We start from the raw sequence: 23,886 nt of genomic DNA on the forward strand, positions 1-23,886 counted from the left end.
GCTAGGATTACCAGTTGGTATAAAAAAACACCAAATTATAACAGCAACTAACTCAGTGTGGAGTTATGTTACTAAAGCTAATCTATCTACAGATAAAATGATAACAATGAAAGTACCCATTCAAGTTCTAAGATCTATTATACCCAACTTACATATCTCCAATTGGCTAGCATCAGGTATTGTATATCTAAATGACATTCTAGAGCATAACCATCTGAAAGCATTTTCCTACTTAAAATGGAAATATAAACTACTAAACTCAGATCAGTACACCTAGTGCCAAATTGCTCATCTACATAGAAGATGGCCGATAAAAATTCCCCAAATTCCAGCGTCAATTTGGGAAATTCTCACTAATCAAAGTAAACGTAAAGGAGGTATATCTTATTGGTACATGTTACTTACAAAATCTAGTAACTTAACCCTTCATAAATATCTCCGAACCTGGGAGTACGATTTAAAATCTCCAATAACTGGATTGGAAATAACTAAAGCCATTCAAGACATAAAAAAATACTCAAAATGTGCTACACATACAGAGACAGTTCAGAAGATCATTACAAAATGGTACTATACACCAGTCAAACTTTCTAAATTTTCTACAGAAACCTCACAAGATTGTTGGAGGCAATGTTCTTATACAGAAACGCTAATACACCTACTGTGGGAATGCCCCAAAATCCAACCATTTTGGTATGAAGTAGAAAACTTACTGGCCAAGCTACTGGGTTTCAGAATCGTGGTTCACCCTAAATTAGCCCTGTTCTCCATAAACATCAGCCAATTCCCGAGCAGATTAAGGTTAGTTATTACGCAAACTTTATGTATAGCACGTCAATTAATACTATCCAACTGGAAACAATCGGACAGGCCGTGTATATCACAACTGATAAGCATGCTAAGATGTAATTTACAGATGGAAAAACTTCTTAAAATTCGCAATAACCAAAACATTCATCTGGATGAATGGTCCTTTGACTGGAGCAGCATAGCCTAAGGGTAATCCTTGAACAAAAAGACTAAATATAAGGACTTATGGTACAAAACTTGAATTTATGACAGATTAAGTAGGATATTGGATCTTTACCCCCCCCCCCCCTCCCTACCCACCCCACCCCTTCCTCTCCTACCCTTCTGGTGGTTGTGCCATCCCTAAACTATAACCCCGGGTACCATAGATGGGAGATCCTGGGACCTTATAGTGTAAAACCTTGAAAAATGGGGGCAAGTCACTAAGTATTGCTCAAAATAAGGTTCTTTTCAATGTCATAAGACATTTGGAAATTGTCCGTTAGAAGTTAAACTGTTCGTCTTTTCTGTTTTGTTTTATTTATTTCTGGACGGAAAACTTGAATTCTGGGACATTCAATATTTTGGTTAATAAGTTGCTCAAATATATCTTGTATCTGGTATCTGGTAAGCTAATCTAAGCTTTGTAACGCAGAGAATTGTTGATTGTAGATTCAACAGAAAGCAAAATGTTATGATATTATGATGTCATGTTCTTTATATTACCTTATGCTTCTGGGTCACGTTGACTTTAAAGCTGTAAACTTCTTTAAAAACTCTAATAAAAATGTAACTATAAAAAAAAAAAAGTTTACACCCTTTCCCGCCCTTTTCTACATTTTTTTTTTTACTGTATTTGTATATTATTATTAGACAATGACTGGCAGAGGTAGAGTGCGAGGCCACCAGGAGAGACAGCGCCATTGCAGCAGCCATTGGCAGCAGCAGCAGGTCTGTGACTGGTCCGCCGCCAGCCACTGACCGCAGAGTTGTGGAGGAGGGAGCAGAGGCGCAACAACAGCGTGTTGCGCCCAGCTTTGAGGCGGGTCGTCGCTAGTGTTGGGCGAACAGTGTTCGCCACTGTTCGGGTTCTGCAGAACACCACCCTGTTCGGGTGATGTTCGAGTTCGACCGAACACCTGATGGTGTTTGGCCAAACCGTTCGGCCATATGGCCGAACTAAGAGCGCATGGCCGAACGTTCCCCGAACGTTCGGCTAGCGCTGTGATTGGCCGAACGGGTCACGTGGTTCGGACCCGAACGCGCTCTGATTGGCCGAATGGGTCACGTGGTTCGGGTAAATAAATACCCGATCCACGTCATTTCTCCGCCATTTGTCTGTGGGTTTAGCTTTGGGTAGGCAGGCAGGGTAGTTCTCTCTCCAGCCAGGCTAGCCAGGGTCCCCCCAGTCATTGTGTCGCTGCTGGGAACAGTAGTACACCGCTCACCCACACTATATAGCATTGTGTTTACTGCCACTCTGTGTACACCGCTCACCCACCACTGTATAGCATTGTGTTTACTGCCACTCTGTGTCTCTGCTGGGAACAGTAGTACTCCGTTTACCCGCCACTGTATAGCATTGTGCTTTGTGTCGCTGCTGGGAATAGTAGTACACCGCTCACCCACCACTGTATAGCATTGTGCTCTGTGTCGCTGCTGGGAACAGTAGTACACCGCTCACCCACCACTGTATAGCATTGTGCTCTGTGTCGCTGCTGGGAATAGTAGTACACCGCTCACCCACCACTGTATAGCATTGTGCTCTGTGTCACTGCTGGGAACAGTAGTACACCACTCACCCACCACTGTATAGCATTGTGCTCTGTGTCGCTGCTGGGAATAGTAGTACACCGCTCACCCACCACTGTATAGCATTGTGCTCTGTATCGCTGCTGGGAACAGTAGTACACCGCTCACCCACCACTGTATAGCATTGTGCTCTGTGTCGCTGCTGGGAATAGTAGTACACCGCTCACCCACCACTGTATAGCATTGTGCTCTGTGTCGCTGCTGGGAATAGTAGTACACCGCTCACCCACCACTGTATAGCATTGTGCTCTGTGTCGCTGCTGGGAATAGTAGTACACCGCTCACCCACCACTGTATAGCATTGTGCTCTGTGTCGCTGCTGGGAATAGTAGTACACCGCTCACCCACCACTGTATAGCATTGTGCTATGTGTCGCTGCTGGGAATAGTAGTACACCGCTCACCCACCACTGTATAGCATTGTGCTCTGTGTCGCTGCTGGGCATAGTAGTACACCGCTCGCGACAAAATGCATTGCTATCCGCACGCTTCTTGTCCTCATGCAAGGCCTGGGTTGTTGTGTCTCAAAGCGTGGTCTTCTCCTCCTGCGCCGCCCTCCTCCTGTTCCATCACGTGTGCTGCTGCTGGGTTAGCGTTACCGGTCCCTTTTCCTGGAACCTCTTATCTGTATTACATTTATGACTGCATGGCGACAAAAAGCATGTTACCTGTGCAAAGAAAAATGACATTTTCCGCATTTAAAAGACATTTTTTCCTTTGAAATTTTACAATCAATTTTCTCAAAAACTATAAGCTCTTTTTCAAATATTTTTTTCCTCTTGTACCCACTCCCAAGGTGCACATACCCTGCAAATTTGGGGTATGTAGCATGTAAGGAAGCTTTACAAAGCACGAAAGTTCGGGTCCCCATTGACTTCCATTATGTTCGGAGTTTGGCGCGAACACCCGAACATCGCGGCCATGTTCGGCGAACGTTCGCGAACCCGAACATCCAGGTTTTCGCCCAACACTAGTCGTCGCCCCCGACCCATTGTGGAGAGTCAGGTGCAGGCTGTGGTGGAAATTATGGTGGAGCAGCAAGCCACCGTTTCCAGCCAGGCCTCCAGCACCAGTGAGACCAGTGCCACCAGCACTCCGGTCCGCAACAGGCCTCCGCCACCACTTGAGGTCATGGTCACGGTGACCCCATCAACCAGCCTGCCCTTACTGAGCTCGCTCTTCACCCCAGGGACCGCGAACACTTTGAGGGATGTTGTGGAGCAGTTTGAGGAGGAGATGATGGGGACATGCAAGCCTGCTGCTTCAGCCGCTAACACCACCCGCAGCAAACCTCCTCCAAGCAAACAAAAAAAAGCACAACCCTCCAAGGGCAAAAAAAATCCCCAGCCCTCAAGCTCAAAGAGCAAGTTGAAGTCCCCAGTCTGGCGGTACTTCACCAAGTGCCCAGTGGACGCGACCCATTTAATTTGCAACAGTTGCGGTGTCAGTCTCAGCAGAGGTTGTGATCTGCTCAAGTTGAGTACCTCGTGCCTGCAGACCCACTTAGAGAACAAACATTTTGAGGACCATAGTGAGTATATGAAGCTGAAGGACAGTTGCGCAGGCAGTGGTCAGACAGCCACTGCACAGACTTCAGCAGCAGCAGCAGCAACAGCATCCCACCCTCATGCCCATCCAGCAGCAGCAGCAGGAGCACAGCAGCAGCAGCAGCAACTCACTGCCCCCCCCCCCCCCCCGGGCAGCCAGTCCTCAGTGGCCTCATCAGCTCCCTCCACAGCGGCCTCCTTATCCTCCCGTGTAGGCAAACGCCGCCAGACCCTGTTCAGCGAATCCTTCCCCGGTGTGACCAAGGTGCTGCCACCCACCAACAGGCGCATCCGGGTGCTGAACGGGTTGCTTGCCCAGGCCATGTGCTCCCAGCTGTGTTTGTGCAGGAGGGGAGTGACATGAGAGAGCTGCTGCAGGTTGGGATCCCAGAGTGGCAAGTCCCCAGCCGCCACTATTTTTCATGCACTGCACCCAGCACTGCACCGCTTTGCCATGGCGAACATGGGCAGCGCGCTCGATCATGCCATGAGTGCGCGGATCCACATAACCATGGATTCATGGAGCAGCCATTTTGGGACAGACCGCTATCTGTCCTTTATGACCCACTGGGTCAGCCTGGTGGAATGCCCGAGCAAGGAAGCAGCAGGTCCACCCTCACGTGCATCAGCGGCAGCAGCGTCACCAGTCGCCCACTATGTGGTGCCACCACGCGGGGTCAGGGGAGAAGCAGCAGCTCCCGCCAGCAAGCAAACCCATCTGAACAGCAGCGTGAAGGCCTGCCGCTGCCAAGCGCTGCTGGAGATGAGAAGTCTGGGGAAAACCAGCTTGACGGCAGCCAACTTGCTCCGGTACCTCAGGGAGCAGGAGAAGACGTGGCTGACCCCCAGAGGCCTCACAGTCGGAATGGTGGTGTCCGAGAATGCCGCCAACCTGCTGGCTGCCATCAGCAGGGGAGACTTGGTCCGCATCCCCTGCTTGGCCCACATCCTCAACCTGGTGGTGCAAAAGTTCATGCGCACCTACCAGGGGATGGAGGAGCTGTTAGAAGCGGCGCGGAAAATTATGCGCACTTTCCGCCGCTCATCTGCTGCCGCAGCAAAACTGGCAGACATTCAGCAGCGCAAGGGCCTGCCACCACACCGCCTCATCATTGATGTGCCAACTCGCTAGAACTCCACCCTGGTGATGTTGGATCGGCTGGTTGAGCAGAGGAGGGCTGTCAACCGGTACATCGTGGATGGCAGTCTCGCCAGCACCACCAAACTCCAGATCCTCACCAACCCACAGTGGGGGCAGATGCGGCAGGTCTGCTTGGTGTTGGCTCCCTTCCTGCAGGGAACCAACCTGGTGAGCGAACAACGGGCATCCCTCTGCCAGTGGGTGCCCTTTGTTTGTCTGCTGGACAGGGCACTTGGCGATTTGGTGGATTTGGGTAAAAGAGGCCCTGAACCAGCTGGAACAGCAGCAACCTGCGCAGTCCATTGCTGCGCAGGTATTTGCGTCCCTGGAGGAGGAGGAGTTGGAGGTGCTGGACATTGCTGCTGAGGGGGAATAGCGGAGTGCAGCAGCAGTGGTGTGAGGGTGGAGAGAGGAGGAAGAGGCTCAGGGGCCACAGGAGGAGGAGGACGCTGACCCTGATTTCTCTGTTGGACGGACCACCCTGCTCCCCATGGCAGCGCACATGCTGCACTGCCTGCGCATAGACCCCAGGGTCAAGCAGATGCAAGCGAGGGAGGACGCCTGCATCAGCATGATCCTGCATCCATGGCTGAGGGGGAGGTGGGCTCAGTTTCTGCCTTCTAGAGACCGTGAGCAGCAAACAAGGGAGTTGCAGCAGCTCCTTGTTCGGCGACTGGAGGAAACCTTCCCCCAGCCTTCCACCCCCTCTGTCCCTGTCCAGCCAGCACAGCAGCCGATGCCTGTGGTCAGCAGCAGTGTCAGGCACCCAGGAGACCTGCTGTCATTGATGCAGGTGCACTACATGATGGTAGAGGAGCCGAAAGAGGAGGTGCGTGCAGCAGCCACCTCCTCTCAAAGTCACAGCCAGCGCATGACCCGGATGGTGGCCGACTACATGCGGTCCTTCAGTGTGCTTGACACCGGCAGCACAGAGCCTGTGGACCCCATGGAGTACTGGGTGGAGTGCTTGCACATCTGGAGTGAGCTGGCGCAGTACGCCCTGGAAGGATTGTCTTGCCCCCCTTCCAGCATGCTGTCTGAGAGGTGCTTCAGTGCGGCCGGTGGCGTGGTCACCGAGAAGCGCTCTCGTCTGTCCCCAGAGGGCGTGGACAGACTGACATTTTTGAAGATTAACCAGGCCAGGATTGAAGGCACGTTCCAGGCACCTGTTGTCGGCGAGAAGAGGATATGAGGTTCCTGGGAATTATTGTTTGACATCAACCTTCAGTCCCTGGTCCTGATAATTTGGCCTGGTTTTTCTTTAGTTGCTGTGGTACTAACGCTAGGTACCATGGCCTGTGACATGCCTGCTGCTGCCACACGTCACTCCTCCTCCTGCTGCGGCTGTATTTATTTATTTATGATTTTATTTATTTATGTATGTATTTATTTATTTATTGTATTTATAAAGCGCCAACATATTACGCAGCACTGATTTTCATCCTCCTGCTGTCTGTGTTCCCACCGCCAGGGTCCACAGAATAGATTGCCTGCTGCCATACGTCACTCCTCCTCCTCCTGCTGTATTTATCCTCCTGCTGTCTGTGTTCCCCACCACCAGGGCTCCTCCTCCTGCTGTTGCTGATGTATTTATTTATTTATGAATTTATTTATTGATGCATTTATTTATTGTATTTATAAACTGCCAACTTATTATGCAGCACTGAATTGATTTTCATTGTCCTGCTATCTGTGTTCCCACCGCCAGATTTCACAGAATACATTGCCTGCTGCCATACGTCACTCCTCCTCCTCCTGCTGTATTTATCCTCCTGCTGTCTGTGTTACCACTGCCAGGGTCGACAGAATTATGCGCTGCTGCCATGCGCCACTAGCTATTACACCACTACAATAGCTGTATACTGTTGTAAAAAAAAAAGATTTGGAGGTGTCTGGGTTGAAAACTGTGCTGTCCCAGTTTTGCATTGGACACAATGTGGGCTTCACGACTGCTTTCCGGAACCTCCTGATCTTGCTGTTTAATTACAGCTGTGGTACCAGTGCTATGTACTATGGCCCCGTTGCATTGCCTGCGGCCACAAGTCACTCCTCCTCCTGCTGCTTAAAAACAAGAAGAGAATCGAGAGCCCAATATGGTGCAGTATTGTCAGGTAAAATGAAGAGTTCAATACAATTTTATGTATATATATACTCACAAACACGGGTTACCAATAGGCAACCACTTTAAATGCAGGTGGGGAGCATTAGGACCTGACCCCACTCAGGTTAAGAAGTCGCTCTCTGTAGATAGTAGATGGGGATGCACCCCTCCACCCAGGGTGGACTAGAAGATCAGCAAAAACTCGGTATACAGAGGCGCCAGAGTAGAGTAAAACGTTTTAAAAACGGCTTAAAAGGAGAGGGGGATGTTAAGGTGGACTCACCTCCCTCTTACAAAAAAAGAAAACTCACTTGAGTCTCAATAAAATAGAATTGTCTGTCAGAGCGCCTCTGTCAGAGGCGCTCAAACTTATTGCTTGACCCACTGAGTTGTGCTCCCATTTTTGCCTGAGGAAGCGGGGTCACGCCCGCGAAACGCGTTGCATTTGTGGAGTTGAATAAATTACTTGACAATTCTATTTTATTGAGACTCAAGTGAGTTTTCTTTTTTTGTAAGAGGGAGGTGAGTCCACCTTAACATCCCCCTCTCCTTTTAAGCCGTTTTTAAAATGTTTTACTCTACTCTGGCGCCTCTGTATACCGAGTTTTTGCTGATCCTCCTGCTGCTGCTGTATTTCTCCTCCTGCTGTCTGTGATCCCACTGCCAGGGTCCACAGAATACATTGCCTGCTGCCATACGTCACTCCTCCTCCTCCTGCTGTATTTATCCTCCTGCTGTCTGTGTTCCCACCGCCAGGGTCCATAGAATAGATTGCCTGCTGCCATACGTCACTCCTCCTCCTCCTGCTGTATTTATCCTCCTGCTGTCTGTGTTCCCACCGCCAGGGTCCATAGAATAGATTGCCTGCTGCCATACGTCACTCCTCTTCCTCCTGCTGTATTTATCCTCCTGCTGTCTGTGTTCCCACCACCAGGGTCCACAGAATTATGCGCTGCTGCCATGCGCCACTACCTATTATGCCACTACAATAGCTGTATACTGTTGTAAAAAAAAAATAATTCTGAGGTGTCTGGGTTGAAAACTGTGCTGTCCCAGTTGTGCATTGGACACAATGGCCTTGATTCACTAACCAGCACTAAGCCGGTTAGTGTGCCTTATCACTTAGTGGGCACAAACCACAGCACTAACCTTATCTGAGGTTAGTGTGCCGTATCTGAGGTTAGTGTGCCTTATCTGAGTTAGTGTGCCTTATCTGAGGTTAGCGTGCCTTATCTGAGGTTAGTGTGCCTTATCTGAACTTAGTGCCCCTTAAGTAGCTTTGTGCACACTAAAAGATGCACAAAGCTACATCGCGCACTGCACCACGCACAGCGCACAAAGCCTTAAGGTCGCATCATGCACTGTATATAGGGTGAGATGTTATCGTGCAGTGCGCGATGTAGCTTTGTGCATCTTTTAGTGTGCACAAAGCTACTTAAGAGGCACTAAGTTCAGATAAGGCACACTAACTAAGATAAGGCATACTAACTCAGATAAGGCACACTAACTCAGATAAGGCACACTAACTCAGATAAGGCACACTAACCTCAGATAAGGCACACTAACCGGCTTAGTGCTGGTTAGTGAATCAAGCCCAATGTGGGCTTCACGACTGCTGTCCGGAACCTCCTGATCTTGCTGTTTATTTACAGCCGTGGTACCAACACTAAGTACCATGGCCTCGTTACATTGCCTGCTGCCACACGTCACTCCTCCTCCTGCTGCTGCTGTATTTATCCTCCTGCTGTCTGTGTTCCCACCGCCAGGGTCCACAGAATACATTGCCTGCTGCCATGCACCACTAGTTATTACGCCACAAATTTAGCTAAGCTGGTGTTGAAGAAAGAATTTTACAACAGTAGAGTTCTGTAAGGCAAAAAGGAAGAAGAAGAAGAAGAAGGAGAAGGTGGAGAAGGAGAAGAAGAAATGCTGAAAAAAAGTTTTCCATCACATTTTTTTTGCTTTGTTTTTTAATTACGCCTATTTAAATGTGATTTCCCTTTAAAAAAAAACGCATCTGAGTTCGCGAACACAATTTTTTTCCCAAATTTTGTTAATGACCCCGAACCGAATTCAAATCCGAACCGAATTTGGCGATCGCAACCGAATCCGAATCCAAATTTTTTCCCGAATTTTGTTAACGACCCCGAACCGAATTCAAATCCGAACCGAATTCGGCGATCGCAACCGAATCCGAATCCGAATTTTCCCCGGACCTCGAATTCAAATGTACCCGAATCGAATTTTGGTACATTCGAGCATGCCTGGCTACAATTAATGTGTACACTTTCTATGTTTTCCTAGTTCAGTTTCCTCTGTTATTTATTTGCATTCAACAAAACTGGTTTCCTGTTTAACTTTGGTTTCAGTAGAATAATGTATAATTTGGGGAAAAACATACAACCCAGAAATCCAGCAGTTGAAGTCAATATGGCAAATACCTCCACGGCCACCATGTATTTCCCTCTGGTGCTCAGATAGGCCGGGATCATGGCAATCCAGACACTGCAGAACACCAGTGTGCTGAACGTGATATACTTGGCCTCATTAAAGCTGTCCGGTAATGTCCTCACCATAAAAGCCAGAATAAAGCTAACTGCTGCCAGAAACCCCATATAACCCAACACAGAGTAGAAGCCAATCACTGACCCCTCATTACACTGAATGATGATCTTCCCAGGATGAGAGAACATATCATACTCCTGATAGGGAGGAGACACTGATAACCAAATAATACAGATCAGAACTTGGACAGAAGAGCATGTTATTACCACACAGTTAGACAATTTTTGCCCAACCCATTTCTTCCAGTGACTGCCGGGTTTGGTGGCTTTGAAAGCAATGCAGACTACGATTGTTTTCGCGAGAACACAGGAGACTGAAATTGAGAAGATAATTCCAAATGATGTTTGTCTCAATATGCAGGTTATTCCAATTGGGCATCCAAGAAACAAGAAGACAGAGAGGAAGCTCAGCAGGATGGAGGCCAGGAGAATGATGCTCACAGTCCGGTTATTGGCTTTAACTATTGGAGTGTCCCAATAGGAAATAAACACTTTCAATAAAATCGCAGTGGTGATGATGCCCAACAGTGACATGATGCAGAAGACGAGAGTCAAATTATCTCCTTCATATGACAAATATTCTAATGTTTTGGGAATACATGTTGTCTTCTTCTCATTTGGCCATTCTTGATCCGGACATCTCTGACAATTTTCACTATCTATAGACAAAAACAAATAATAATTTAAGAATTAATTTCAGATAAGATAATCTGTTACCAAGAGCATGTGTGTTTAGTAGTGTGTTCACTTAAGTCAGCACATTTCTGCCACAGACTGCCACTGGATCTTCTCACACATCCCTTGTGTTCACTCTTTTAGTTAACCATGGGTAACGTCTAAGTATGAATTAACTTTTTTTTTCCCCTAGCTGTTCCCTTTTGGCCTGGAATAGTTATCAGGTGTGTCCTACCCATTTAAAGTGTATCAGAGATGGGGGTGGGTGTTATAAAAAAATATACATACCTGGGGCTTCCTCCAGCCCCCCTCAGGCTGATTGCTCCCTTGCCATCCTCCTGCGCTGCCTGGAGCCTGCACAATTTGGTCCCAAAAGTCCTTCAGTCGGGGCCAGTTGGCACAAGCACAGTCCGGCAGTGCAGTAGTTCTATGCAGGCACAGAACGCTGCAGCCAATGGGAGAGCGCAATGGGGGCATGTGCGCAGCTGGGCACAGTACGCTCCAGACTGAGGACTTTCGGGGCTGAATTGTCAAGGATCCAAGTGGCACTGGAGGACAGCGAGGGAGTGATCAGTCTGGAGGGGGCTGGAGGATGCCCCAAGAATGTATAATTTTTCTATACCCCCCATCTCAGGCTCCTTTTAAAAGCACATTTCCAAGGCTCAGGCCTTAATAGATTATTGTGGTAGCCTGATCTACTGCTGCTAATACTGCTTCTGTTACTCTTCCCTACCCCGAGATCTACTGCTCTGTCTCCCTTGGGTTTGAATCTTGCTATTGCCTGATGACTTTGCTATGTTCCTGCTTAATGTTGTAACTAGCATTGGTGTTCAAATCCGGCTCTTCTTATTCAGAACCCAGATTACATTGTACAGCACACTTCAGTACCACACTTCACATGACTCTGATGCTCCCTTCTAAACCAGAAGGAGGAAGCATAGGAGGCTTGTAAAGTGCAGCCTGAACTACACGGGAGTGACCTCCCCATGACCCTCTCCACTAACTGAGGTACTGAAGTGTGGTGCACAACGTAATCTGGGTTTCTGAATTAGGAAACCCGGATTTGAACGCCAACACTAGTTATGTCGTGAGACACATCTTTTTATATTTGCTGCATATGCTAGTATAGATTTTTATTAGGTAGTCAGTTAGGATTGTGTTGTTTGCTGGTGTTGTGGTGCTGGGCTTGCTGGGTTTTGTGGTTCCATTCATGCTTGCTGTGTTCTTACTGGTGGAAATAGCCTGATCGGGTCCGCTCTCGCAGGCGTGCGTCCCCTGCACCAACGTAGTAGAGCAGACCCAAGCGAGTTTGGCTATTTCCGCCTATTTCAGCCTCAGTCCATTGGTAAATATTGCAGGCGTTGCAAGGATGTTGGCTCCGGTTTTGGGGGCTTCCAGTGCTGGATTGCCGGGACGGGGGAGGAAGGGGGAAGTCTCATTAAAGGACATCTGAGGTGAAAATTAACTAATGAGATAAACAATTGTATCTATCCTCCTCCTTCTAAAAATGATGTTTTAGTTATCCCACAGTTTTATTTTATATTTAAATCTACTTTTTAAGTTGTTACTGTTCCATCGCCTGTTCTCAATGACACATTCATTGAAGCATGCCAGAGCTAAAATCTGTGAACTATTTACCCTCTTTTATCTCTTTTCTTCTCTCAGAAGCCATTAACTGCCAGGAAAGTGTTAAATAGCTGCAATTCCTTGTGAGTTAGGGCTACCTTATAGTCCGACTCGGTCCTGACCCAGACAGAAATTGTCAATTGTATAGCTGATTTTTAACTCTTTCATGCAGAGAAAGAAAAAACGGAACGCATCATAGTTATTTGTGTGCTTTGCACTGTACATTCACATGTCTATCTCATCATGTCACATGTCACCTCGGATGTCCTTTAAAAAGAATCTGTATTGTTAAAATCGCACAAAAGTAAACATACCAGTGTGTTAGGGGACATCTCCTATTACCCTCTGTCACAATTTCGCCGCTCCCCGCCGCATTAAAAGTAGTCAAAAACAGTTTTAAAAAGTTTGTTTATAAACAAACAAAATGGCCACCAAAACAGGAAGTAGATTGATGTATAATATGTCCACACATAGAAAATACATCCATACACAAGCAGGCTGTATACAGCTTTCCTTTTGAATCTCAAAAGATCATTTGTGTGTTTACCTTCTGTCCCCTTCTTCTCTCCTGCACTGAACATTACAGGCTTCCTGCAGACAGCTCTGCCTGTGCATGTGTTTGTAATTCCTCAGTATGTGTCAGCCAGCTACTTTCACAGCCTAACAGAGGAGGATTTTTATCCAGCACTCTTCTATCACTGATAAGATAGCAGAGAAGCTGCTGGCTTATGTAAATAAAACACACACTGGAGTGTGCATAGAGGAACAGACCAGCACAGAAGAGTTGGCAGCCTTCCAGACACAGGCCGACAAGTCTGACAGGGGAAAGATACATTGATTTATTACAGAGACCGTGATAGTACAAAGTGCTGCAGTGAGCCAGAACAGATTAGAATAGGTTTAGGAACTTGTAGGATGGTAGAAAAAACGTTGTAATTTTTGTTACAGAGTCACTTTAAGATCCAGAGGTTTACCCCTACCAAGGTTAGTATCCCCCCCCCCCCCCCGTGTTTTTTGTTGTTGTTGTTGTTGTTTGTTTTTTTTGTCATACAGTTTAAATTTACATATTTTAATCTCTTTTTACTCATAATTTAAATTTTAAACAAAAAACAAATAATAATAATAATAATAATACTGTGTGAGTAAGAACCTCTCACCTGTGACAATGGATATTTCTCCCTCTGCACACGGTAAACACTCATAGCAGCACACATGACGACTATTACCAGGAGCTTTTCTGAACCCCGGAGGACATCTTTTATTACATCGGGATACCGGGACCTTACAGGAAATATACAAAGGGGTTTTATAATCATATATATTTGTTTTGTTTATGTGTCATTTAACACTACAATATAAACATTAAAGGGAACCTGAACTGATAAATAAAAAAGAGTTTAACTTATCTCTGGCTTCTACCAGCCCCCTGCAGACGTCATGTGTAGAGGTGTAGCGAACGGTTCGCCGGCGAATGGTTCCAGGCGAACTTTGGTGGTTCGCGTTTGCCTGCACCAGGCGAACTTTTGCGGAAGTTTGATTCGCCCCATAATGCACTATGAGGGTCAATTTTGACCCTCTGCATCACAGTCAGCAGGCACATTGTAGCCATTCAGGCTACACTAAGCCCTGGAGCCCCACCCCCCTTATATAAGGCAGGCTCGCCGGCCATTAGAGTCACTCGTCTGCCTGCTATTAGACAGACTAGGGCGAGCTGCTGCAGATTGTTCTCCTAGGGACAGATTAGTTAGGTTCTTGGCTGATTAGCTTGCTCCTGGCTGATTATTATTGCTTTTATAGCACCCCTCAACAGCTCTTTTCAGAGCTAATCCTGTTCTTTTTTTGTGTGTGTGTCAAACTGACACTTTTGTTGCAGGCACAGGCTTGCTAATTCATACTGTGTGTGCCAATGCCAGCATGTGTGTGCCAATGCCAGCAACCCAGCGCATTCAGTGACTACCTGTGTGTGTGACAGGGAGCTGCACATTGTACTATCCAGTAGTGCATATACCCAGTACCTGTTGTGTTTACTTAACCCATCTCATCACTGCATATACCTAGCTTTGTGTTGAGTGAACCCAGCTCACTGCATCTAACTACCTGTTGTGTTGAGTGAACCCAACTCAATGCATCTAACTACCTGTTGTGTTGAGTGAACCCAGCTCACTGCATCTAACTACCTGTTGTGTTTAGTGAACCCACCTCACTGCATATAACTACCTGTTGTGTTAAGTGAACCCAGCTCACTGCATCTAACTACCTGTTGTGTTGAGTGAACCCAGCTCACTGCATCTAACTACCTGTTGTGTTGAGTGAACCCAGCTCACTGTATCTAACTACCTGTTGTGTTGAGTGAACCCAGCTCACTGCATCTAACTACCTGTTGTGTTTAGTGAACCCACCTCACTGCATATAACTACCTGTTGTGTTAAGTGAACCCAGCTCACTGCATATAACTACCTGTTGTGTTGAGTGAACCCAGCTCACTGCATCTAACTGCCTTTACTGTTCAGTGAACCCACCTCACTGCATATAACTACCTTTACTGTTTAGTGAACCAACCTCACTGCATATAACTACTATTACTGTTGAGTGAACCCACCTCACTGCATATACTTAGCTGTTGTGTTGAGTGAACCCACCTCACTGCATCTAACTACCTTTGTGTTCAGTAAACTCACCTCACTGCATATAACTACCTGTTGTGTTGAGTGAACCCAGGTCACCGCATATAACTACCTTTATTGTTCAGTGAACCCACCTCACTGCATATAACTACCTTTATTGTTCAGTGAACCCACCTCACTGCATATAACTACCTTTACTGTTGAGTGAACCCAGCTCACTGCATCTAACTACCTGTTGTGTTGAGTGAACCCAGCTCACTGCATATAACTACCTTTACTGTTCAGTGAACCCACCTCACTGCATCTAACTACCTTTATTGTTGAGTGAACCCACCTCACTGCATATAACTACCTTTTCTGTTGAGTTAACTCACCTCACTGCATATACCTAGCATCCCCCCGAGATGGACAAAATGGACAAACCAGGTAGAGGAAGAGGTAGAGGCAGACCCAGAGGAAGGCCACCTGGCACCGGCAGGTCTGTGCAAGGTGGTGTTGCTGTGATTTTGTGCGAACCTGGCCCAAAATACAGAAGAAGGCACGTGCCATCACTTCCCAAAATTGTGAGGACGTGGTTGAGTATTTAACACAGAACACCTCATCTCCCGCAGCCAGTGCCACCAGCGCTAGTACAAGCACCACATCCGCTGCATTTGACACTTCGCAGGAGTTATTTGGTGAAATCACTGATTCACAGCCACTACTGCAACAACAAGAAGAAGGCGCAGGTACACCACCTCATACGTCTGAGTTAGGTGGTGATAGTATGGACGTAACGTGTGAGGAGGGGGATGATTAACCACCTGAAGTTGGTGCAGTGGTGGAGTTGTCTGAGGAAAGCAAAGCTGGGCAGGAGGATTATGATGACGATTATACGGATGCCACGTATGTTCCCAGTAGAGGAGATGACCAGGGGGACAGTTCAGAGAGGGAGTCAGAGAGGAGTAGGAGGAGACGACTCCATGATAAAAGCAGAGGGAGCTCGTCCTCAGAAACAGCTGGGGGCAGTGTCCGGCGCCATGTATCGCCAGCTATGGACACCCAGCCAACATGCCCCTCAACGTCAGCTGCTGATGCCACCGTAGCGCCATCACCCCAGGGGGGCTCAGAGATTTCGAAATTTTTTAACATGTGTGTCTCAGATCGGAGCAAAGCCATCTGTTCTCTCTGCCAGCAAAAATTGAGCCGTGGAAAGGCCAACTCTCACGTAGGGACAAGTGCCTTACGAAGGCACCTGGAGAAAAGGCACAAACAGCTATGGCAAGAACACCTTAGGAAAAGCAGCACCCAAAAGACAAGCCACCCTCCTTCTCCTCTTCCTCCTTCAGGTGCATCATCTTCTTCAGCCGCTTTTTCCCTTGCGCCTTCACAGCCACCCTCCTCCACACCGACTCTGCCCTTGAGCGGTTCCTTCTCCTCAGCCCACAGCAGTACCCAGCTGTCCGTAAAGGAAGTATTTGAGCGTAAGAAGCAAATGTCTGCCAGTCACCCTCTTGCCCGGTATCTGACAAATGGCGTGGCGGAACTATTAGCTCGCCAGCTATTACCATACAAGCTGGTGGAGTCAGGGGCTTTCCGTAAGTTTGTGGCCATTGGTACACCACAGTGGAAGATACTAGGCCGCAATTATTTTTCACAAAAGGCAATACCCAAACTGTACCATGCAGTTGAGAGGCTAGTGGTGTCATCTATTGCGAAGAGCGTTGGGTCAAGGGTCCACCTGACCACGGATGCCTGGTCTTCCAAGCACGGGCAGGGCCGCTAGATTACAACCCATTGGGTCAACCTGGTGACCGATGGCAGCAAGCTGGGAGTATGTGGCTGCGCAGCGGACCAACTTGTGACACCTCCATGGCTTGCAGGCAGGCCTCCTGCCACCTCCTCTCCGCCTGCTACATCCTCTTCGCTGTCATCATCCTCCTCCTTCTCCTTGGCTGGTGCCATGATCTCCTCTCCAGCTACACAGCCACCGCACCCCAGGGCCTATGCTGCATGCTAGGTACGACGGTGTCACGCAGTCTTAGACATGTCTTGCCTCAAAGTGGAGAGTCACACTGGAGCAGCTCTCCTGGCTGCTCTTAACAAACAGGTGGAGCAATGGCTGACCCCACACCAGCTGGAGATCGGCAACGTGGTGTGTGACAATGGCAGCAATCTCATTGCCACGTTTAATTTGGGAAAGCTGACACATGTACCCTGCATGGCACATGTGCTGAATCTGGTCATGCAAAGATTTGTGTCCTAGTACCCAGGCTTAGAGGACGTCCTGAAGCAGGCCAGGAAGTTGTGTGGGCATTTCGGGTGATCTTACACGGCCATGGCACGCTTTGCGGACATTCAGCGTAGAAACAACATGCCGGTGAGATGCCTCATTTGCGATAGCCCAACTCGCTGGAATTCCACCCTGCTCATGTTCTCTCGGCTGCTAGACCAGGAGAAAGCCGTCACCCAGTACCTGTATAATTACAGTACAAGGACACAATCTGGGAAGATGGGGATGTTGTGGCCCAACAACTGGACACTGATGCGAAATGCATGCAGGATCATGGAGCCCTTTGAGGAGGTGATCAAACTGGTGAGTCGCGCTGAGGGCACCATCAGCGACTTGATCCCCTACGCTTACTTCCTGGAGTGTGCCGTGCGTAGAGTGGTGGATACAGCTGTGGAGGAGCGTGAACAAGAACAGTTACGGCAGGAGGAATCGTGGGAGCGTTTTTCATCCGAACCAGATGTTTCCTCAACACCTGCGGCAGCACAGAGGGGGGAGGAGGAGGAAGAAGAGGAGTCGTGTGGGGAAGGAGAGGAGTCAGACTCGGATGATGATGATGAGGAAGGTGTTTCTGTGGAGGAGGAAGAGGCGGCGGAAGAAGAACAACTGCGGCAGCCGTTACAGGGGGCTTCTGCTGCTCCATGTTCCCATGGTATTGTTCGTGGCTGGGGGGAGGAAGAGGAGTTGCATCCCATCACTGAGGAAGAGCAAGAGGAGATGGAGAGTATGTCTGCATCCAGCTTTGTGCAGATGGCCTCTTTCATGTTGTCCAGCTTGTTGAGGGACCCCCGTATAAAAAAACTCAAGGGGAATGACCTGTACTGGGTGGCCACACTACTAGACCCTCGGTACAGGCACAAAGTGGCGGACCTGTTACCAACTCAACAGAAGGTGGAGAGGATGCAGCACTTGCAGAACAAGCTGGCAATGATGCTTTACAATGTGTTTAAGGGTGATGTGGCAGCACAACGCAATCAAGTTACCACTGGCAGTAACCCTCCTCCTCCCAAGTCCACGCAGGCAAGGACAGGACGCTCCAGCGATCTCAGGGTGATGTTCGACATGCGGACATTCTTTAGTCCAACTGCGATCAGCGACGATGAACCCTTGAACTACTGGTTGCGCAGACTTGACCTGTGGCCAGAGCTGTCCCAATTTGCCATCCAACTTCTTTCTTGCCCTGCCGCAAGCGTCCTGTCAGAAAGGACCTTCAGTGCAGCTGGAGGCATTGTCACTGAGAAGAGAAGTTGCCTAAGTCACGACAGTGTTCAGTACCTGACCTATATCAAAATGAATGAGACATGGATCCCGGAGGGCGACTGCATGACCGAAGACTAAGTCAGTCCCCACACACAGCATCTCTGCCTGCAGGCCACTTGCCTTCTCCGCCACCACCAACAGGGTCCAGGACTCTAGGCGGATTCCTGAATTTTTAGGGCCGCTGCTAGCAGCGGCCGCTACACTAATTTTTCTGGTGCGTGTACATGCCTGCCTAATTTTTCTGGCTGCACTGCGGGCGGCTGAAGCAAAAAAACAAAAGGCATGTACAGGTGCCCATCCCCCTTTGTGATCATTACCTTGTCGTGGTGAAGGGGCTTACGTATCACAATGAAGCAATGACCGCCGGCTATTTGAGTGTCTCGGGTGGGGGTGGCACACAAATGATAATAAGGTCATTACTTCATTGTGGTCAGACCAAATTTGATCAGCTGGACAGTCACTGTTGTTCTATCATTGAGCTACCACAGCCTGGCGACCATATGTGCTTAAAAACTGCCACGGCTTACACTCTCGCCACAGTGCGCTCCAGTCCAGCTCAGCCGTCACTATGCAAACAGCTGTTTGCGGTGCGTTACACAGTGAGTTTGGTGTGTCAGTGTGAAGCAGAACTCTAATTACACTCCCTGATTGATGTATACACATGCAAGATGTTTGAAAGCACTTTAGGCCTGCAATTTAGCATTCAATGTGATTTCTGCCCTTAAAACGCTGCTTTGTGTCAAATCCAGATTTTTCCCCCGGGACTTTGGGCATGTATACCACTCCGCCATGCCCCCCTCCAGGTGTTAGACCCCTTGAAACATCTTTTCCATCACTTTTGTGGCCAGCATAATTTTTTCTATTTTCCAAAGTTCGCCTCCCCATTGAAGTCTATTGCGGTTCGCGAACTTTTCCGCGAACCGAACCTTCCGCGGAGGTTCGCGACATCACTAGTCATGTGCCCGCGCCGTCACTAAGCGAACCTCCAGTCCCCCTGCAGTGAACCTCTTCCACCCAGAAGACTTGTGAGTAGACAGCCACACTGCATGTGCTGCCGCGCACATCCTCAATTATGCTTCTGTCGCCAGGAGCGTTCTGCGCATGCACAGTAGAGATTTTTCTGTACTGCGCATGCACCAAGCACACCCGTCCACGGTAGTACAGTCAGGAAGCGCGCAAACCAGGCTGTGCATCACAACAAAAGTAGGGCGCTGTGGGGAACTGGAGGATTGCTTTGTGATGGTGCAGGTACAGGACATCTGCAGGGCCTGGTAGAAGACCTAGGTAAGTTAAAGAGGAACTGTGATCAAGGATTGAACTTCATCCCAAATCAGTAGCTGTTATCCCCTTTCCCACAATAAATATTTACCTTTTCTCAAACAGATCATCAGGAGGCTCTGTATGGCTTATATTGTGGTTAAACCCCTCCCACATTGTGATGTCAGGACCATGTTGCTGATAACACACTGTGGGAGCCTTGTTGCATTGTGGGAAATAACAGCTGTTTCCATCTGCCCAACAAGCAGCATCTCCTTCCACCGATGTCACCTTCCAGCAGTAAAAATGTCACCATGTGATAAATGTCAGATTGTAAATTAGGGAGAGGAAAGACAATACAATGGGCAAACACTGACTAAATCATTTCTAAATAATTATTTTAAAAGTTATGCACATTTTTTCATTACATTATTTTCACTGCAGTACCTCTTTAACTATTTCAGCCTTTTGGACGTAGCTGCTACGTCCAAAAGGCTGCTTCCGCAATGCTGTGCGCTCCCACGGCTGATCACGCACACGTCCGTGCGCTCCTGTGCTGCGTTCCATTAGCCCGAAGATCAATGAATGGGAACATAGTTCCCATTTATTGATGTAAGTCCCCGTTAGAAAGACTGACGGCTTCTATGACCAATCACAGAACATAGAAGTGTAGGACCAATTAGATATTGCAGAGTCAACTTGGAAGGATTTGGCCAATCAGAGAATGCAAAAAAATAACCAAAAATAACACTACTGGGAAATCAGAAAACTATTGGAAATCCGCGGAATTGGATATAGGCATTCACCAAAATCAAAATTTCGGCAGAATCGAAAATCAGCATTTCCGACCATCCCTAGTGTCTGCTAAACAAATTCGCTGGCAGTTGGGTCTATTTATACAGAGTTAGAACTGTGATTGATAGCGTGTTTTGTATGCAGAACTGTCATCAATAGGATTTATTGTGTGCAGAAATGAATAGGTGGAAGTCTGTAGTTAAGCTGTATTGCCAGCTCCCAAGGGAAACTGTCAGCTATAGGATGTATTCAGTACAAATATACATAGATTAAAATGCGTGCATGAAAAAAGGGTGCCAGAAAAAAGGCCCCGGCTGGATAATGAAATGGCGCATAACAGTGCATAATGAAATCTTAATAGCTATAAACATTGTTGAACCTGGTTAACGATAAATACCATTTAAAAAACAGATGGGAGATAACGGAAATACATTAACATTAAAAATTGTTACGTAGTTCAACAATACAGCTAAACCCAACCCTACTCTCACACAGAACTCTCCTGTGGTTGTGCCTAACCCTACCCTTCCCCGGGTGGTGCCTAACACTAATCACCCCCCTGGAGGTGCCTAACCCTAACCCCTCCCTCCTGTGTTGCCTAACTCTACCCACCCCTACTGCAAAAACACCATTTTACACATCGAAACCATTATATGTTTGATAACATATAATCTGTACATAATGCCCTTCTGTCTGGTCTCCCTATGACCCGAATTGCCCCGCTGCAGTCCATCATGAATGCGTCAGCCAGAATGATCCACTCTTCCCATCGCTCCACCAGGGTGGCTCCCCTCTGTGAATCCCTCCACTGGCTTCCTATCCAGTCCAGAATCAGATTCAAGATACTGTGTCTGACCTACAAATCTGTCCACAAAACCTGTCCAACCTGCATTTCTGATCTTACTCAGAGGTACACACCTAGCCGATCACTCCGCTCTTCCAATGAACTTCGCCTAACCGCCCCCCAGTCCCATGCACGCCTCCAGGACTTCTCAAGAGCTGCTCCAACACTATGGAACTTCCTACCTCCACCCATTAGGGCAGCCCCCTCCTTCAACATCTTCAAGAAGGCCCTCAAAACTCACCTTTTTACTCTGGCCTACCCCCCCCCCCCTCACAAGTGCTCTAAACCCACAGCTGAACTCTGGTCCCCTACCTTTCGTGTCCTTACCTCTCCCTCTAGATTGTAAGCCTTTGGGCAGGGTCCTCCTCCTTTTGTGTCTTACCTGATCATGCACCTCCATTACTGTGAACCCATGCTATGCATCTAACTTGCCTAATCTCCATGCTCCCCTCCAGTGACTGACTAAGCATTACCTTGTACTCATACTGTGCTGTGTGATCTGGTCTTTCTTGTATTCCTGTATTGTCATATAGCTGTAGGTCACCCCTAAATATTGTCTGTAACCTAAACTAATGTCCAGCGCTGCGTAATATGTTGGCACTTTATAAATACAATAAATAAATAAATACATACAAATGAAATAATACGACAAAAACAATAACTTTGCAAGCTTCTAAAATGATAACATACTTCAAAAACTTTAATGCTCTAATGCTGTTAATGATATTAATCAGTAGAGTATTGTACCGTGTTAGCCATCAGTAAAAGCAAGAAGTTTTATATCAGGAATTAGGATGATACCATTTATTGGCTAACTAAAAAGAATAAGAATAAGCAAGCTTTCGGCTTTGCAGCCTTCGTTGGGCTTACATCCTGTTTTTTGTTGGGCTTAAATCCTGTTAAACGCAGTACTGGGGACAGCCGTGTGACACGGCTGTCCCCCTGGCCGGCTCAGGAGTGATTGGCTGTCATAGGCTGATGCCTATGACAACCGATCACGGTGATTGGCTGGCGGGGGGAGGGAGTTCTGGCCACACAAAAAAAAAAAGCTCATTTTATTAACAAAAAACCTACATAAATATTTATAAAAAATAAACAAACAATCCTGGGAGCGATCAGAGCACAAAAACAAAAAGCTCTGTTGCTGGGCAGAAAAAGGGGGGGGGGGGATCACTTGTGTACTGAGTTGTACGGCCCTGCAGCTAGGCCTTAAAGCTGCAGTGGCCTATTTTGTAAAAAATGGCCTGGTCATTAGGAGGGTTTAAGCCCATGCTCCTTAAGCAGTTAACTAGTTGTATTGTACTACCAACACAGAGAAGTGTAATTCCGAGTACTTATTGCATGCTGCTTTACTACTTATTTATGTACTGTACAAGTCTATTCAAGCTGTTGTGTTGTACTGTACTGCGTTGTAATCTTCTTTCATTCCATTTTTACGTTTCTGGCATTATTTACTCATATTCATATTGCATGTGATCACACAACCTTATTTTTATACAAACCAAAAAATAGGGAACAACTTACCACACCATTTTTCCAAGTTATAGCTTCAGGATTTATGTGGAAAGTCATTTCTCCTGTTGAAGTTTCAGTAAAAGTTCCAGCAGTTTTGGTTCTTATAGATTCTAATCGGCCATTTGGACTTTTGTGGAACGTCAAGCTTGATACGATGAGTGGAGAAGACAACTCCCCATCCTCGTTGTAAGTTCTGGTTTCCTTGTTGGCTCTCACATACTTTTGTAACTTTTAATAAAAACAAAAACAAACACATAAGGCAGATGCTCTCCATGCTGAATGTTCTATACAGAGCCGCATCGAGAAATGTTGTTTCTAAAAAGAAGTTTCCCCATGTAGGAGATGGCAACATGCTACCCTCGGCGCATACATGTAAAAATAGTTGCCTGGTAAAAAGGCCTCTAGTAGAATATTGGAAAAATTACAGATATTCTACCACTAAATTCTGACAGTAAAATATTGGTAATCTTAACTGATATTTTGCTATGACCTAACCTTACTGTTACACAGAACCTTCCCTTGCCCAATGCCTAACCCCAACTCCCCCCACTTGTTCATAACATTAAGCCCCCTATGGTGGTTCCTAACTTTAACACCCCATGATGATGCCGAGGCTTGTGTCATTAACAGTGCAAGAATGGCAGCAATTACATTTCCCTTTGAAAATCAATAGGTGAATTTTGATTGGCTTTTATAGACTCCACCCACTTTTCTGAATGTTAATCCCAATTACCCAGTGACCAACTGTGCAAAGTTTGAGAACGCTACCATTAACAGTGTAAGAATGGCTGCTGTTTACATTTCCCAGTGAAATTTGTATTTTTCTCCACCTTCTTTTTAGTTATAGGAATAAAAAGTATCCTATACTTTATTCCAGGTAATGTACTATGTGTGTGCCAAATTTCATTAAAATCCGTTCAGCCGTTTTTGTGTGATCGAGTAACAAACATCCAAACTTCCAAACATCCGAACTTTCCCATTTATAATAGTAGTAGGATTCAAAGTTCTGTACAAAAGTTCGGGTCCATGTTAAGTCCCCCCTCCATCCCCAATGACATCACACCACAC

General features: G+C 47.1%; 1 protein-coding gene across 1 annotated transcript in view; it reads right to left on the minus strand.

Moving 5' to 3' along the window:
- Nucleotides 1–5,189: 5,189 nt before the first annotated feature.
- LOC137539215 (vomeronasal type-2 receptor 26-like) overlaps nt 5,190–23,886 on the minus strand; it is a 32,629-nt gene continuing 13,932 nt past the window's right edge. Inside the window, exons 3-6 of the mRNA XM_068261826.1 lie at nt 22,828–23,046; nt 13,412–13,535; nt 9,831–10,612; nt 5,190–5,438 (exon numbers count right to left, since the gene is read on the minus strand). Of these exons, the coding sequence (XP_068117927.1) occupies nt 5,190–5,438; nt 9,831–10,612; nt 13,412–13,535; nt 22,828–23,046 (1,374 nt within the window). The remainder of the gene's footprint in view (nt 5,439–9,830; nt 10,613–13,411; nt 13,536–22,827; nt 23,047–23,886) is intronic.

The sequence above is a fragment of the Hyperolius riggenbachi genome, chromosome 1 (genome assembly GCF_040937935.1).
Source record: "Hyperolius riggenbachi isolate aHypRig1 chromosome 1, aHypRig1.pri, whole genome shotgun sequence".
Classification (NCBI taxonomy): Eukaryota; Metazoa; Chordata; class Amphibia; order Anura; family Hyperoliidae; genus Hyperolius; species Hyperolius riggenbachi.